General features: G+C 47.8%; 3 protein-coding genes across 4 annotated transcripts in view; 1 reads left to right on the top strand and 2 right to left on the bottom strand.

Moving 5' to 3' along the window:
• ACYP1 (acylphosphatase 1) overlaps nt 1–17,090 on the bottom strand; it is an 820,450-nt gene that overhangs the window by 226,225 nt on the left and 577,135 nt on the right. The gene's annotated exons all lie outside the window — the stretch shown is intronic.
• The window catches only part of TMED10 (transmembrane p24 trafficking protein 10), a 553,877-nt gene that overhangs the window by 148,177 nt on the left and 388,610 nt on the right, over nt 1–17,090 (bottom strand). The window lies entirely within an intron of this gene.
• FOS (Fos proto-oncogene, AP-1 transcription factor subunit) lies at nt 577–4,040 on the top strand. The gene is made up of 4 exons (XM_050798845.1): nt 577–926; nt 1,681–1,932; nt 2,369–2,476; nt 2,594–4,040. The coding sequence occupies exons 1-4, from the start codon at nt 786–788 to the stop codon at nt 3,233–3,235; spliced, it is 1,143 nt and encodes a 380-aa protein (XP_050654802.1). The 5' UTR covers nt 577–785; the 3' UTR covers nt 3,236–4,040.

Here is a 17,090-nt window from a genome sequence, read left to right as displayed (position 1 = left end):
GGGTAGGGACGCATTCCTTCGGGAGCCGAGGCTTAAGTCCTCGGGGCCGTGTACCCGAGGCCGTTTCTCCTATTCCTGAGCCTCAGAACTGTCTTCAGTTTCCGTACAAGGGTAAAGAGGCGCTCTCTGCCCCATCCCCCCCGACCTCGGGAACAAGGGTCCGCATTGAACCAGGTGCGAATGTTCTCTAGCATTCTGCGCCGTTCCCGCCTCCCCTCCCCCGGCCGCGGCCCCCGCCTCCCCCCGCGCTGCACCCTCGTTGTTGGCTGCAGCCCGCGAGCAGTTCCCGTCAATCCCTCCCCCTTACACAGGATGTCCATATTAGGACATCTGCGTCAGCAGGTTTCCACGGCCTTTCCCTGTAGCCCTGGGGGGAGCCATCCCCGAAGCCCCTCATCTTGGGGGTCCCACGAGACCCCTGAGACAGGAACTGCGAAATGCTCACGAGATTAGGACACGCGCCAAGGCACAGGCAGGGAGCTGCGAGCGCTGGGGAGGCAGCCACGCGGCGGCAGAGGCGCTCAGGCCCGCGCGCCACCCCTCTGGCGCCACCGTGGTTGAGCCCGTGACGTTTACACTCATTCATAAAACGCTTGTTATAAAAGCAGTGGCTGCGGCGCCTCGTACTCCAACCGCATCTGCAGCGAGCAGCCGAGAAGCCGAGACTGAGCCGGCGGCCGCGGCGCAGCGAACGAGCAGTGACCGCGCTCTTACCCAGCTCTGCTCCACAGCGCCCACCTGTCTCCGCCCCTCGGCCCCACGCCCGGCTTTGCCTAACAGCCACGATGATGTTCTCGGGCTTCAACGCAGACTACGAGGCGTCATCCTCGCGCTGCAGCAGCGCGTCCCCGGCCGGGGATAGCCTCTCCTACTACCACTCACCCGCCGATTCCTTCTCCAGCATGGGCTCGCCTGTCAACGCGCAGGTAAGGCTGGCTTCCCACCGCCGCGGGGCCGGGGGCTTGGGGTCGCTGAGGAGGAGACACCGGGCGGGACGCTCCAGGAGATGAGTAGGGGGCTCCCTTGTGCCTGGAGGGAGGCTGCAGTGGCCGGAGCGGTGCCGGCTCGGGGGCTCGGGACTTGGCTCTGAGCGCACGCAAGCTTGCCATAGTAAGAATTTGTTCCCCCTTCCGGAGGCAGGTTCGTTCTGAGCAACGTCTGGTTTGCACTCCAGGACGGATCTCTGACATTAGCTGGGGCAGACGTGTCCCAAGCACAGACTCGCTAACTAGAGCCTGGCTTCTCCGGGGAGGTGGCAGAAAGCGGCAATCCCCCCTCCCCCGGCAGCCTGGAGCAGGGAGGAGGGGTGAGGGAGGAGGGTGCAGCGGGCGGGTGTGTAAGGCAGTTTCATTGATAAAAAGCGAGTTCATTCTGGAGACTCCGGAGCGGCGCCTGCGTCAGCGCAGACGTCAGGGATATTTATAACAAACCCCCTTTCAAGCGAGTGATGCTGAAGGGATAACGGGAACGCAGCGGCAGGATGGAAGAGACAGACACTGCGCTGCGGAATGCCTGGGAGGAAAAGGGGGAGACCTTTCATCCAGGATGAGGGACATTTAAGATGAAACGTCCGTGGCAGGATCGTTTCTCTTCGCTACTGCATGCGGCACCGGCAACTCGCCCCACCTGTGTCCGGAATCTGCTCGCTCACGTCGGCTTTCCCCTTCTGTTTTGTTCTAGGACTTCTGCACGGACCTGGCCGTCTCCAGTGCCAACTTCATTCCCACGGTCACTGCCATCTCGACCAGTCCGGACCTGCAGTGGCTTGTGCAGCCCGCCCTCGTCTCCTCTGTGGCCCCATCGCAGACCAGAGCCCCTCACCCCTTCGGAGTCCCCACTCCCTCCGCTGGGGCTTACTCCAGGGCTGGCATTGTGAAGACCATGACAGGAAGCCGAGCGCAGAGCACTGGCAGGAGGGGTAAGGTGGAACAGGTGAGGAACTCTAGCCTACCCTTCCTGGGAAGGTGGGGGCTGGGTGGGAAGCGGCCCTGGAGGTGGAGGAGCACAGCAGAGAGGATTAAGCCCCTGACGGGGCTGGCTGCACATCCCTAACTGGGAACCCTGGCTCCAAGCCCATTCCATCCCAACTCAGACTCTGAGTCTCACCCTAAGAAGTACTCTCATAGTTTCTTCCCTAAGTTTCCTACCGCATGCTTTTAGACTGGGCTCTTCTTTGTTCTCTTGCTGAGGATCTTATTTTAAATGCAAGTCACACGTAGTCTGCAACTGCAGGTTAGACATGGTTTCACAGTGGGATGCCAGGAAGTAGGGAAGCTGCAGGAGCCAGTTCTACTGGGGTGGGTGAATGGAGGTGATGGCAGACCTTTTACTGAATGTCGGTCTTTTTTTTTTTTTGTGATTATCCTAGTTATCTCCAGAAGAAGAAGAGAAAAGGAGAATCCGAAGGGAAAGGAATAAGATGGCTGCAGCCAAATGCCGCAACCGGAGGAGGGAGCTGACTGATACACTCCAAGCGGTAGGTAGACTCTGCGGGTTGCTCCTTTTTAAAACTTAAGGGGAAAGTTGGAGATTGAGCATAAGGGCCCTTGAGTAAGACTGTTTCTTATGCTTTCCTTTCTCCCTCTGTATACAGGAGACAGACCAACTAGAAGATGAGAAGTCTGCTTTGCAGACCGAGATTGCCAACCTGCTGAAGGAGAAGGAAAAACTAGAATTCATCCTGGCAGCTCACCGACCTGCCTGCAAGATCCCTGATGACCTGGGCTTTCCAGAAGAGATGTCTGTGGCTTCCCTTGATCTGACTGGGGGCCTGCCAGAGGCTGCCACCCCAGAGTCTGAGGAGGCCTTCACCCTGCCTCTCCTCAATGACCCAGAGCCCAAGCCCTCAATGGAGCCTGTCAAGAGCATCAGCAGCATGGAGCTGAAGGCTGAGCCCTTTGATGACTTCCTGTTCCCAGCATCATCCAGGCCCAGCGGCTCTGAGACAGCCCGCTCTGTACCAGACATGGACCTATCTGGGTCCTTCTATGCAGCAGACTGGGAGCCCCTGCACAGTGGCTCCCTGGGGATGGGGCCCATGGCCACAGAGCTGGAGCCCCTGTGCACTCCGGTGGTCACCTGTACTCCCAGCTGCACTGCTTACACGTCTTCCTTCGTCTTCACCTACCCCGAGGCTGACTCCTTCCCCAGCTGCGCAGCTGCCCACCGCAAGGGCAGCAGCAGCAATGAGCCCTCCTCTGACTCGCTCAGCTCACCCACGCTGCTGGCCCTGTGAGCGGGCAGGGAAGGGAGGCAGCCGGCACCCACAAGTGCCACTGCCCGAGCTGGTGCATTACAGAGAGGAGAAACACGTCTTCCCTAGAGGGTTCCTGTAGACCTAGGGAGGACCTTATCTGTGCGTGAAACACACCAGGCTGTGGGCCTCAAGGACTTGAAAGCATCCATGTGTGGACTCAAGTCCTTACCTCTTCCGGAGATGTAGCAAAACGCATGGAGTGTGTATTGTTCCCAGTGACACTTCAGAGAGCTGGTAGTTAGTAGCATGTTGAGCCAGGCCTGGGTCTGTGTCTCTTTTCTCTTTCTCCTTAGTCTTCTCATAGCATTAACTAATCTATTGGGTTCATTATTGGAATTAACCTGGTGCTGGATATTTTCAAATTGTATCTAGTGCAGCTGATTTTAACAATAACTACTGTGTTCCTGGCAATAGTGTGTTCTGATTAGAAATGACCAATATTAAACTAAGAAAAGATATGACTTTATTTTCTGGTAGATAGAAATAAATAGCTATATCCATGTACTGTAGTTTTTCTTCAACATCAATGTTCATTGTAATGTTACTGATCATGCATTGTTGAGGTGGTCTGAATGTTCTGACATTAACAGTTTTCCATGAAAACGTTTTATTGTGTTTTTAATTTATTTATTAAGATGGATTCTCAGATATTTATATTTTTATTTTATTTTTTTCTACCTTGAGGTCTTTTGACATGTGGAAAGTGAATTTGAATGAAAAATTTAAGCATTGTTTGCTTATTGTTCCAAGACATTGTCAATAAAAGCATTTAAGTTGAATGCGACCAACCCTGTGCTCTTTTCATTCTGGAAGTGTTGTAAGTTTCTGAAAGGTATTAGTGGAGACCAGTTTGTCAAGAAGGGTAGCTGCTGGAGGGGGACACACCCTCTGTCTGATCCCTTATCAAAGAGGACAGGGAAACTATAGAGCTGATTGTAGAATATTTTACAAATACATTCCTTCCATTGGAATGCTAAGATTTTACTGCTTCTGGGGAGGGGAATCTGCTGTGTAGCAGCTTTTGTGGGAATACATCTTTTCTGTTTCGGTACTCACAGGGGGAAATACTTAGTTTGTGCTAATATTACATTTAGATGTTTTGATCTTAAAGGAACCCTTTAAGCAAACAGAACCTAGCTTTGTAGAAACTATTTTAACTTTTTATTCCACAAAATCATGTGGAGGGTTATTCTACTTCAAAGATGAGCAAATTGAAGAATGGTTAGAATAAACAACTTTCTTGATATTCTGTTATTGGCATTAGAATCTTCCTGCTCGTTATATCCAGCAGGCTGAAATGCCTCTTGATACTTGGTTAAAAAAAAATTTTAGGCCAGGCGCGGTGGCTCATGCCTGTAATCCCGGCACTTTGGGAGGCCAAGGCAGGAGGATCACCTGAGGTCGGGAGTTCGAGACCAAGCCTGATCAACATGGAGAAACTGAAAATACAAAATTAGCCAGGTGTGGTGGCACATGCCTATAATCCTAGCTACTCAAGAGGCTGAGGCAGGAGAATCACTTGAACCAGGAGGCAGAGGTTGCAGTGAACCGAGATTGCACCATTGCACTCCAGCCTGGGCAACAAGATTGAAACTCTGTCTAAAAAAAAAAAGTTTTCAGTCCTTAACTCTAACATGTATACATGTTGTTGTACTCTTTTATTCTCGAAAAGAAAGGAGGGCTATTGCTCTAACTCTTATTAATAAATGCATTGTGGTTTCTGGTTTTTCTAATACCATATGCCCTTCATTCAGTTTATACTAGGGGGAAGAGGGAGAGAAAAAGTTGCTCAGAAATTGAAAGAGATCTCAAACAGCACAAATAATGGTTGATTGTTCTGTAAACAAAAAGTTACATAATAGTCCAAGAAGAAGTCAACATGACTCTGAACAAGCTTTAACTTAGAAACTTTATCGTCTTAAGGAAGAACGTGAACTTTGTCCGGGACATCTCTGGTAATGGGGCACTGACATGCATATGCACACGTACAAACCACAAGGAAAGGAGACTGCCCTCCTGGCCCTGCTCGCGAGTATCATGCAGGCACCATGCACTAGATTTTCACACATGCTGGGTGGAAGAAGAGCTTCAGCGCCAGTCTTCTAATGCTTTGGTGATAATGAAAATCACTGGGGCCTTATGGGGTGTCACATTCAGGCGAGTTAAAAGTTTTAATTCAAAATGACAGTTTTACAATCAACCATTTTTTGTGCTGTTTGAGATCTCTTTCAATTTCTGAGCAACTTTTTCTCTCCCTTTTCCCCCTAGTATAAACTGAATGAAGGGCATATGGTATTAGAGAAACCAGAAATCACAATGCATTTATTAATAAGGGAGAGAGCAACAGTCCTCCTTTCCTTTCGAGAATAAAAGAGTACAACAACATGTACACATGTTAGAGTTAAGGACTGAGGTTGATGTTTTTGTCTATGATATCTCTGCCCCTCCCATAAAAATGGACATTTAAAAGCAACTTGCTGCTCTTTAGATCACTCCTATATCACACACCACTTGGGGTGCTGTCTGCTAGTCCTGCAATGACAGTGGTCTTACGCTCCCTGTTTGCTGTTCAAAGGGTAAATATTTTATAGCCTTTAAATATACCTAAACTAAATACAGAATTAATATAACTAACAAACACCTGGTCTGAAATAACAAGGTGATCTACCCTGTAAGGAACCCAGCTGGTGGGCCAGGCGCAGTGGCTCACACCTGTAATCCCAGCATTTCGGGAGGCTGAGACTGGAGGATCAATTGAGTCCAGGAGTTTGAGACCAGCCTGGACAACGTGGCAAAACCCAGTGTGCTTCTCTTGTCCCAGCTACGCTACTCAGGAGGCTGAGGTGGGAGGATGACTTGAGCCCAGGAGGGGGAGGTTGCAGTGAGCTGAGATTGCACCACTGTACTCCAGCCTGGGTGACACAGCAAAATCCTATCTCAGAAAAAAAAAAAAGGAACCCAGCTAGCTCCCTTAGGTGTGCAATAATAACAACCAAAGAAAGAAGAGGAAGAAGATTTCCCAGATGAAGAAGGGTAGCTGGACCTTCGGACATTGACCTGCTCCTGGGAACTTCAATCACGGTCTCTGTCACCCCATGCTTACTCTAGAGGGTGAGCATCGCTTTCCCTTTGACAGCCTGGCCAAGGCCCAGACACAGACCCTTGCTCTAGCTTACCACACAGCCCAGTGGAGACCAGGCTGCTTCATCAAGATGGCGTTAAAGGTCCAGAAAGAGGAAATCGGAAGCCATCAGATCCCCAGGGTTGACACCCCACCAAGCTTCCTGCTGACCACTTTCATGGGCTTCAAAGAAGAAAGAAACTCCTACCTCCTTTCTCCAGCTAAATGGCTCCTTCCAAATCCCCTTTAACTCACTCAGGATTGGACAACTCTCATGGACTATTAACTCTGGGGAATTTTTTTTTTTTTAGGCAGAGTCTTGCTCTGTTGCACAGGCTGGACTGCAGTGCTGCCATCTCGGCTGACTGCAACCTCTGCCTCCCGGCTTCAAGCGATTCTCCTGCCTCAGCCTCCTGAGTAGCTGGAATTACAGGCACCTGCCACCACTCCTGGCTAATTTTTGTATTTTTAGTAGACAGGGTTTCACCATGTTGGCCAGGCTGGCCTGGAATCCCCGACCTGAAGTGATCTCCCCGCCTTGGTCCCCAAAGTGCTGGGATCACAGATGTGAGCCACCACACCTGGCCTTCAACTTTCTTTTGAAAAAGCCTTTGTCGGATTCCTACCCACAAGATATGGCCTCATACTAATCTCAATAAAACAATTACCTGCCCGGCGCAGTGGCTCAAGCCTGTAATCCCAGCACTTTGGGAGGCCAAGGTGGGTGGAGCGAAACTTCACCTCAAAAAAAAAAAAACTACCGGAGGGCACCACTATTCAACATTGATAAAGACATATACACATAATTGAAGGGGATGGAGGTAGAAGTCATTTCCTCATGGGGATTATGTCCAGTTTAGCTCACCAGGATCCCCAGACCTGGCTCAGTGCCTGGCACACAGTACAAGGTTAATTAATATTTTGCCCAGTGGATGAATAAGTTATGTGCTATTTCCATACACAGAAATATATTCCACACATATTCTTTAACTTCTCCTCTCCTGGTCCCTGTCAGCATATTAAGCAATGGGAATTTTACATCTTTTATGTCTGGCTGCAAAATATACCCCATTCCCATCCTTGCCTCCTGGGATTCCTTCACTGTCTTCCTGGATGACCTCGGCCAATTCAACTTCAAAGCTGCCATTGTGCTTCTGGCTCCAAATTAATTTTCGATGGGAAGAGGGAAGAGGAAAAATATTTATCTCTGTAGAATTGTGGATTGTAGATTGTGCATCATCTTTGCACATCACTGCATCTTGTGTAATTATCAAAATTAAAGGGTAGGATTTAACAATTTGTTCTAATAACAGTAATTTTGTATTAACAGCAATTCCCATGTGTGAATGAAAGTAAATCAATTATGTTATCTTTAATTAATGGACAAAAAAAACTGAGACACAGTAAAAGTTCTCAGATGATTATCTCAAGGTAACAATCTAAAGTTTCAATGTTTTTACAGTTGAAAAAAAGCTAAAACAAAATTAATCTCTAAATGGGGTATGAGTAGATGTATGAGACTTCCTTCAAACATAGAGTAACCAAACTCCTCACAAAAAAAAAAAAAAAAAAAAGAGATATGTGCCTCACTGGAATGCTGAATAGCAGAGTGCTTTAAATTGTGCTGTTTCCTGTTAATATTAAAGAGTTGACTTTTAGGAAGTCTCAGTCGGGGACCTCTGTCTCTCTACTGAAGAGAAAGTTATTCTCCTTTCTCTTTCTTTTGCTTATTAAACCTCTGCCCCTAAACACCACTCCTCCACCAAAACAAACAACCAAAAAAATCGTTGACTCTTAATTCCTCTCCCACTCCATCTCTTTTCCTTCTTCCCTACAGGCACTCTGCTCACGAGCCTTCCTTCCACTCCTGGCCCATAGAACACGTGCTCCTGCAGCAGGCCTCTGCACTTGCAGTCCATCTGCCGGGGCCTCTTTCCCCAAGCTGGCTGCATCCTCTCATTTGGGACTCTCCTCAAAGGACATGTCCTCCAAGGGGCTTTCCCTGGTCATTCTATCTAGGGTGACTTCTGGACATACTTGCTCCCTAGGACTCTCTATTTAGTTATCCTGCTCTGTTTTTTCACAGCCTGTATCCCTACTTGCAATATCTAGTTTATGTGTTATTTTCCTTTTAAAAAATTGTCTGTCTCATTGAGTGCAGTGGCTCACGCCTGTAATCCCAGCACTTTGGGAGGCTGAGGTGGGCGGATCACCTGAGGTCAGGAGTTCAAGACCAGCCTGGCAAACATGGCAAAGCCCTGTCTGTACTAAAAAATGCAAAAATTAGCCAGGGGTGGTGGTGCGCACCTGTAATCCCAGCTACTCGGGAGGCTGAGGCAGGAGAATCACTTGAACCCAGGAGGTGGCGGTTGGTGACAGAGCAAGACCCTGTCTCAAAAAAAAAAAAAAAAAGAAAAGCAAAAAAAAATTGTCTGTCTCTTATTCCTAAACTGTAAGTTCCATGTGAGCAGGAACCTTTTCTGTCTTGATCACATCTGTATCTCTAGTGTCTGTTAAGCCCTCAAGTGCCTGTTGAATAAATGAAGATGAATGAGTGAATGAATGCAGATGAAAGTTGCAAAAATATCGACAGGGACATAGCTAGAACTTGAAGTGAAGATGAATTGTATGCTTCACAGATTTTCAGGGTAGAAGAGTATGCTCATTTGTTTAAAAAATTGCTTTCAAGGATTCTACAATATTAAGATGAGGAGCCAGCTAGCTTGGGAAAGAATTTTAAGGGGTACAAAAAATACAAATAAACTGTAAGTCAGTGACACTTCTAAGCTAATTATAGGTTGAGAAATTGTTTCACCATTAAATGCAGAATGAATGCATATACAAATCTAGATATAATCATTTTCAAAGAAACAAATAAAATTATGTTTTTTACTCTTACTGATATAAAACTTTCAGACTATCACAAAAATCCATTTGAGTTCACTGGTTCTTAGCAATCAGTGTGCTAAATGGTAAAACCTATAATTTAGTCTGCATTAAAATAGAAGAACAAGGGTTAGCTACTATCATTATCATTATCAATATCAACATCATTATCATAATTATCATTTGCCAAGAATACATCCAGACCTGAGGAGAAGCAGGTAGAAAAAGGGTACACTGAATCCTGAGGAATCAGTGCAGAGCCTCTGAAGGGGAATGGTTGGATAGATTTCCATTTCCTTTGCATGCAGGAGAAAGCAACAGAAACATAAACCAGTTCCGTTGCAACATAATTTATTTTCATGGTTCCACACATTCATTTTTGGACTAAACTAAGCAGCCTTTCCTTTGCCCAAGCATTGTTCAGTTGCTTAAGAGGACACAGAGCAGTAAGGGCTCTGGAGCCTGCCTGGCCTTATGGCCATCAGCTCTCCCTTTTCTTTTTTTTTTTTTTTTGTTTGAGATGGAGTCTCACTCTGTTGTGCAGGCTGGCTCACTGCAACCTCTGCCTCCTGGGTTCAAGTGATTCTCCTGCCTCACTCCTGTCTCAGCCGCCAGAGTATCTGGGATTCCAGGCAACTGCTATCACACCTGGCTAATTTTTGTATTTTTGTAGAGACAGGGTTTCACCATGTTGGCCAGGCTGGTCTCGAACTGCTGACCTCAGGTGATCCACCTGCCTCAGCCTCCCAAAGTGCTGGGATTACAGGCGTGAGCCACGGAGCACAGCAAGCTCTTCTTAATAAGCCCTTTTCCCTTTCAGCTCATGGTGACTGGGTTTGGTACAATCAGGTGACTGGGAGGTCTGAGAACACACAGGGATTTAATTGTTGGTTATGTTTGAAGCAGGCCCATATGAAGGGGCCGCTATTAAAGGGTCTAGACTGAGCAAAAGGCAACACCTTAGTCCTAAGAGTAAATGACCCAGGTTCCAGTTGCTGCCATGCTTACTTTGGGGAACAATTTTTGGTCAGATTTATGGAAGCAATGATTTGTTTTTAGGCTTTTTGTTATTAGGTGACATCACAGCTAAATTTATCAAAACAATAGAATACATTGATCTAAATTTGGGGAATTGGATCCAATGTATGTATGTATGTATGTATGTATGCATGTATTAAGACAGTGTCTCATTTTGTCACCCATGCTGGAGTGCAGTGGCACAATCTCTGCTCACTGCAACCTCTGCCTCCTGGATTCAAGTGGTTCTCCTGTCTCAGCCTCCCGAGTAGCTGGGATTACAGGCGCATGCCATCACCTGGCTAATTTTTGTAATTTTAGTAGAGATGGGGTTTTACCATGTTTCCCAGGCTGGTCTCGAACTTATGACCTCAAATGATCCGCCCACCTCGGGCTCCCAAAGTGCTGGGATTACAGGTGTGAGCCACCGCACCCAGGCAAGAATTGGATCTAATTTAGCACAGTGGTCCAAAGCGTAGACTTAACCCTGAATCCTCACTCCTAGACCTTGGGCAAGTTATTTAACCTCTCTGCTCCTTAGTTTCCCCTCCTGTAAGATGGGGATAATAATCGTATCCACTTCTTGGGGTTGTGAACATTAAATAAGTTGGTATGTATAGACTGAATATTATTCTGGGCACACAGAAGTATGATAGAAGGGTTAGCTGTTTTTGGCTAGGTAAGGTGACTCACGCCTATAATCCCAGCACTTTGGGAGGCGGAGGTGGGTGGATCACCCGAGGTCAGGAGTTCGAGACTGGCCCGGCCAACATGGTTAAACTCCATCTCTACCAAAAATACAAAAATTAGCCGGGCGCGGTGGTGGGACCTGTAATCCTAGCTACTCAGGAGGCTGAGGCAGGAGAGTCACTTGAACCCTGGAGGTAGAGGTTGCAGTGAGCTGAGATGCTGCCACTGCACTCCAGCCTGGGTGACAAGAGCAAAACTCCATCTCAGAAAAAAAAATAATAATAATAATAAGAGTTAACTGTTTTTATTATCTTTATAGTTTAGGGAGATGGGGGTCAGGGGAACAAATATGGGCTTCATTTCATTTAATTAAAAATTTTCTGGGTGTCTGCTATGTATCAGGTATTGAATTCAGCGTGAGGAAGAGACAATCCTATCCTCAAAGAGCTCAAGTAAGGGACAAGACCGGTAAACACAAACCTTATAATACACTGTAACAATGGAAATTAACACCAGGTTTAGGAGTTGCATGGAAGAGGTAGTGACAAACTCTCTCTTGGGGAGTCTCTGAGGAAGGTGACCTCTCAGCTAGGCTTCGAAGGTGTATGGAGTTTGCTAGATGAGCAAGTGGCAGAGAGCTTCTAGGCCAAGGATTAGCACTGCAAGGGCACAGACTCATAAAACACCGAATTTGGTTTTGCTCGACTACAAAGTGTGTGAGGGGACAGTGAGGGGGAGATGACGAGGTGGAGATGTAAATTACAGAATATCACGTAAATGCATTTAATTTCACTTATATCAATATTGCAGCATCAAATAGATGGAGCTGAAGATCGGCCAAGAAGAGATCATTGTGGCCAGATCATGAAAAGCCTGGTGCTTACTTAGCTCAGTTATGTGTAGGCTGAACCAAGGCAGTGGTGGTGGGAATGGAGAGGGAATGAGAGGTAATTAGGGGGTCAGGACCTGGTGATTGAGTGGGTGGTAGAGGTGAGGGAGAGGGAGGAACCCAAGCTCACTGTCAGGTTTACCAGGCTTGAAACACGGGAGGCTTGTGGTTCTACCAATGGCTTTGTGACTATAGGAAGAGGAGCAGGTTTGGGGGGTAACAAGGTAAGTTCTGTGTTGGACATGTTGAGTTTACAATGCCTGGGGAGTATCCAGGGGGAGATGTGGGCAGTTGGAACCACAACAGAGGTTCTATGATATGAGTTTATAGAGCTTGTCTGGAGGCAAATGGTTGGGATAGAACCTGGAGCCCTAAGGAAAATATTGATAATACCCAGTATTTCATATGTGCTTGTTCTCTGCCAGGTTGTGCTATGCACTTTACAGGCCATGCTAAATCAATGACTGATTTGCTAATCATTGTACCTCTAGCAACTGGCACATAATGGGCGTACAATAATTATTTTGTTTAATAAACACTCTCATTTAGTCCATACAACAATCCCATGAGGCAGATATGATGAGTGTCGTCATTTTACAGATAAGGAAAACAATTTAGGAAAGGTTAAATAAGCTGACCAAGGTCACACAACTGGTAAGCAGCAGATCCGAGATTTGAATCCAGCTCTTTGTGACTCTAAAGCCCAAAGTGCTTAACTGCATTGCTAGAAAGTGAACATTTGCCCTTAAAGATGTGCTTATGTGACCTGGGGTGAGACTTCAGCCCCTCTGAGACAGTTTCCTATGCCAGATCAGGGGTGGGATTCGAAAATCTCTAAGCTGCCTTTCCATCTTCAAAACTCTGGTGACATCAGGAGACTGCTACGAAAATGCCCTAACGTGCATACACCACATCATTCTTAGATGCTCGATGTTCTGGTAGCAACACTGTGGCAGGCTCTGCAGTTGACACTCCTTGCAATCCTCTCATGGAACCTTTTTAAGATAGGAGTCCTGAGCAGTGTGTACAGAGCCACAGAAGTGTACCAAGCATGGGGAGGTGGGAGCAGTCTGTTTTAGGGATAGGCAATGAGAATGTATTTGTGTTCTATTTCTGTACAACAGTTTACCACAAACTTAGCAGCTTAAAACAACACACATTTATTATCTCACAGTTTCTGCAAATCAGAAGTCCAGGTATAGCCAGATGCTTATCTAGCAAACTCCATCCATCTTCTGAATAGAACAGTATTGTGTTCAAGGTCTCGCAAGGCTGCAATCAAGGTGTCAGCTGAGCTGTGTTTTCAGCTGGATGCTTAAGTGGGGAAGAGTCCACCTCCAAGCTCACTCAGGTTGTTCACAGACTTTATTTCCTTGTGGCTGTGTTACTAAGAGCTCCGGTGTTTTGCTGGCTGTTGGCTGAAGGTTATCCTTCGGTTCTAGAGGCTGCCTTGTAAACTTCTTCAACATAGCTGCTCACATAATCAAGCCTGCAAGGAGAACCTCTCCAGCATGTCAGCAAGATGGGGCCATACACAGACAAAGACATCCCGTCACCTTTGCATTAAGAGGCAAGTCTCAGGTTCCACCTGCACTCACATGGAGGGAATTACACAAAGGTATGGACATCAGGAAGCAGGAATTACTATGGGTCACCCTAGGATTTGTTATCCACAAGAGATCACATTATCTGCTTAGAATTTCAAACAAATAATAAAACCAAAAAAAGTTGGTCTGCCTTTTACCATTTTTCCTTATTTAAAACTTTATTCTTGATAAAGAAAAAATGAGAAAACCCCAAAACTTTCTTCTTTAATTGGCAACCTTCAAAAAAGATATTCACAACAGGACTCAGAGCAAGGGCAGAGATCCCCAAACAGATGGTTTTTCCTTAATTCCTCAGGCTGGAGCAGAGTTTAAACCGAGCTGGAATCACACCGACTCTGGCCACAACCTAATCTCTACATCCTGGCCTCCATCATTGGCTGGAAGCTGATTTGCTTCGTCCAAGGGCCTAGTTTGAGGGCATTCATGGCTTCTGCAAGTTTGAGCATCGCTTGCTCCTGGTGCTGGCAGTGCCACTCAGCCATGGACTGGAGCACCACTTGGTTTGGAGCTTGTACCAATAGGAGCTGTAAGCCATGACCTCGGTGAGGTCTGAAGACTCTAGAGCCTTCAGTTGGAGCATGGCCTTGCTCATCGGTTCGACGTAAGGGATTATGTATCCGGGTCTGTTGGGGGAAGGGGATGAGAGCTCCCAGGTAGGGCATCCAGGCCAGCACTGGTCACACTCAGGTCTTTGAGCAGTCTGCCTTTTAAATAAACACTATGAGCTGGCAATTCTAATGTTGTCAGTGACAAAGTACTTCTTCCTGAAAATATCTTTTGTTGTTTTAAGTTCTAAACATTTGCTGGGATTACTATTGAGTTTGAATAATGTAATACGTACCCTTCATTTTTAAAAATTACTTAAAAAACAGAGATAACACAGTGACTGTGAGGACTGAATTTGGGTTGCTTCTGTTCCATGTAACCATTTGGAGTTTTTGTGTTTCAAATTTAAAACTGTGAAGCAGTGTGATACAGTGCTTTGCCATGTTTTTATTTGACAAATGCACATTTTAGTTAATACATCAAATATTTTTACTAGATTTGAAAATTATCTTTAAAATAGATAATTCCTTTTGCTTATTTTATTTATTTTTGAAAGAGGGTCTCCCAGTGTCACTCAGGCTGGAGTGCAGTGACTGCAATCAAGGCTCACTGCAGCCTCGACTGCCCTGGCCCAAGATCTTCCCACCTCAGCCTCCCAAGTAGCTGGGATCACAGGTGTGTGCTATTATGCCCAGCTAATTTTTTTATTTTTATTTTTGTAGAGTCGGGGTCTCCCTATGTTGCCCAGGCTGGTCTAGAACTCCTAGGCTCAACTGATCCTCCTGCCTTGGCCTCCCAAAGTGCTGGGATTACAGGCGTGGACCACAGTGCCTGGCCCCTTTTGTTTATTTTAAATCTAAGGAAGACTCGAGAAAAAAACATTACATCAGTAGTATGATTTAGGAGTTGCACTACTAATACTAGGTAAGTTTCTCTTGTGCTGCCTGGAAATAAAAATAAACACTCAACACTAACTTGGGGCTCACAACATGCTTGACACTGTTCCAAACACACACACACACACACTCATTTTAAAAGTCCTCATCTACTCTTAAAGGTAGGTCCTGTTAGTCTGGGACCCAGAGATCTGCTCAAGATCATCCAACTGGAGTGGCAGCGCTGAAATTTGAGTCCAGGCAGTGTGGCTTCAATGCCTGAACTCTTAGCCATTATAAAGGAAAAACAAAGCAAAATCAGTATCCCCAACAACCTTGCAGGCAGGGAGGCCCTCAGAAGGGACAGGAGAGGCCGGGCGCTGTAATCCCGGCACTTTGAGAGGCCGAGGTGGGCGGATCACCTGAGGTAAGGAGTTCGAGACCAACCTGGCCAACGTGGTGAAATTCCGTCTCTACTAAAAATGTAAAAAATTAGCCGGGTACGGTGACGCGCACCTGTAGTTCCAGCTACTTGGGAGCCTGAGGCGGGAGAATCGCTTGAACCCGGGAGGCGGAGGTTGCAGTGAGCCGAGATCGCGCCAGTGCACTCCAGCCTGGGCGATCGAGCGAGAGTCTATCTCAAAAAAAAAAAAAAAAAAAAAGTAAAAGAAAAAGTAGGGACAGGAGGGTTTCCTTCCGTTCCTGACCAGCCCTTGCTGGCCCCTGGGCAGAGGCAGCGCCGGCTTCCAGGAACCTCAGGGAGGGACGTTTGGGAGTGCTCTCTCAGCGTCCCCTTCACCGCCCTCTCTACACCCTTGCCGCGCTCCTGTCCTCGTCCGCCAGGCCAAAGTTTCTCCTGGCCCTTCCCAGCTTCCGGCCCTTCGCTCCAGGCCAGGTCGCAGGGCCAGGCGGTGCCAGGAGCTAGCGAATCCTCTGTTTACTGTTTGGTTTCCACGGTGACACGTAGGCGCCGTCAGCGACTCCCGTCACCGCCCCGCAGCGCGGTCCCCACCCGGCGCCGTGACGTCGGCCCTCCGCTTCCGCTCTGCCCATATTTGGCTCAGCCACTGCGCAGCCGGCCCGGGATAGGCTGAGGGCGGGACTCCCGCCGCGCCCCGCCCCCGGTTCCTGCCCCGCCCCCTGGAATGCTGGGCAGAGGCTCCGAGCCACGAGACCCCCGCCCCCTGCCCCGGGACCCACCTGGGCGGAGGCGAGGGCAGGGGCGCTGGGGGCCCAGAGAGAGGACGCCGCGATTGATGGATGAGCTGTTTCCAGCATTCCTGTGCGTCTGCTGGTTGAGGCTGCAGTCAAGATTTGGGGCTGTCTCGTTTGTTGTGGGTGGGTGATCTGGGATCACGATTTTCTCACTCTGTGCCCGGAAATCATGCCATCCCTCGCCCAACGCTGTATTTTATAGGCTTCAACTCAAAATTTTCCTTCATGGCGCAGTGGAAAGCTTTGAAGACCGCGGTTCTGGGGTCAGCGTTGCCTCTCGGGGGATAAGTGACCTTGGGAAGGCCACTTGCCTTTTCCTGGCCTGATAAAATGAACCGTGGGAGTGGTCCATAATGGTTGCAGCCTTGTCATCAGACTTGTGAGGGACTTCCATCACCCACTAACCACCCCCTCCCCAGGACATAACTGGAATATCAGTGAATTTCTTTGAGCATGGACCCCTACAGTTCTGCCCCCTGTGGTGATTGGATTTGTGTGTCTCTGCACCTTGCTCCTATTAGGCGCTTAATGAACTTTAGTTAACTGATTATTGAATGAATAATACGAATCACGTTCATAAATCCGGACCCCTGCAATTCCTCTTCCAGGCCGGGGGGCGGGGGCGGGGAGGGTAGGGGATGGGGGAGAATATTGCGATGATTAATAATCGCGCGGCAGGGTTGCTGATGTAAAGCGATTTGCAGATCTAAAGGGCAATAAGCATTCCTGGGAGAAATCCAGCGAGATTCCAGAAGTCTCTGAGGGAGCCGTGGGTGTGTACCGCCGGGCCCGGAGGGCGGGGGTGGGGCAGGCAGTGCCGCAGTGGCCACTGCTGGGGAGCCGATTGCAATTGCGAGGAGAAGCGTGGGGTTAATCCTTCAAGACGCCTGTCGCCATCCTCCCACCCCCATTCCTGCCCCCTAGATTCCCCAGTTCCTCTGGCTAAAGGAGTGTGTGTTTTCTAGAGTTTCAGAGCTGGAAGGCACAT

The sequence above is a fragment of the Macaca thibetana genome, chromosome 7 (assembly GCF_024542745.1).
Source record: "Macaca thibetana thibetana isolate TM-01 chromosome 7, ASM2454274v1, whole genome shotgun sequence".
In the NCBI taxonomy this organism is placed as follows: Eukaryota; Metazoa; Chordata; class Mammalia; order Primates; family Cercopithecidae; genus Macaca; species Macaca thibetana.
The sequence above is the reverse complement of the archived record's forward strand: the minus strand, read 5'-3'. Positions and strand labels throughout refer to the sequence as shown.

Bases quoted from the DNA above. Each gene is read 5' to 3' on its own strand.
- FOS (XM_050798845.1), top strand. From the start codon at position 786: ATGATGTTCTCGGGCTTCAACGCAGACTACGAGGCGTCATCCTCGCGC. The intron at 1,933-2,368 runs GTGAGGAACTCT...TGATTATCCTAG, and splicing joins GGAGGGGTAAGGTGGAACAG to TTATCTCCAGAAGAAGAAGA. The intron at 2,477-2,593 runs GTAGGTAGACTC...CTCTGTATACAG, and splicing joins TGACTGATACACTCCAAGCG to GAGACAGACCAACTAGAAGA.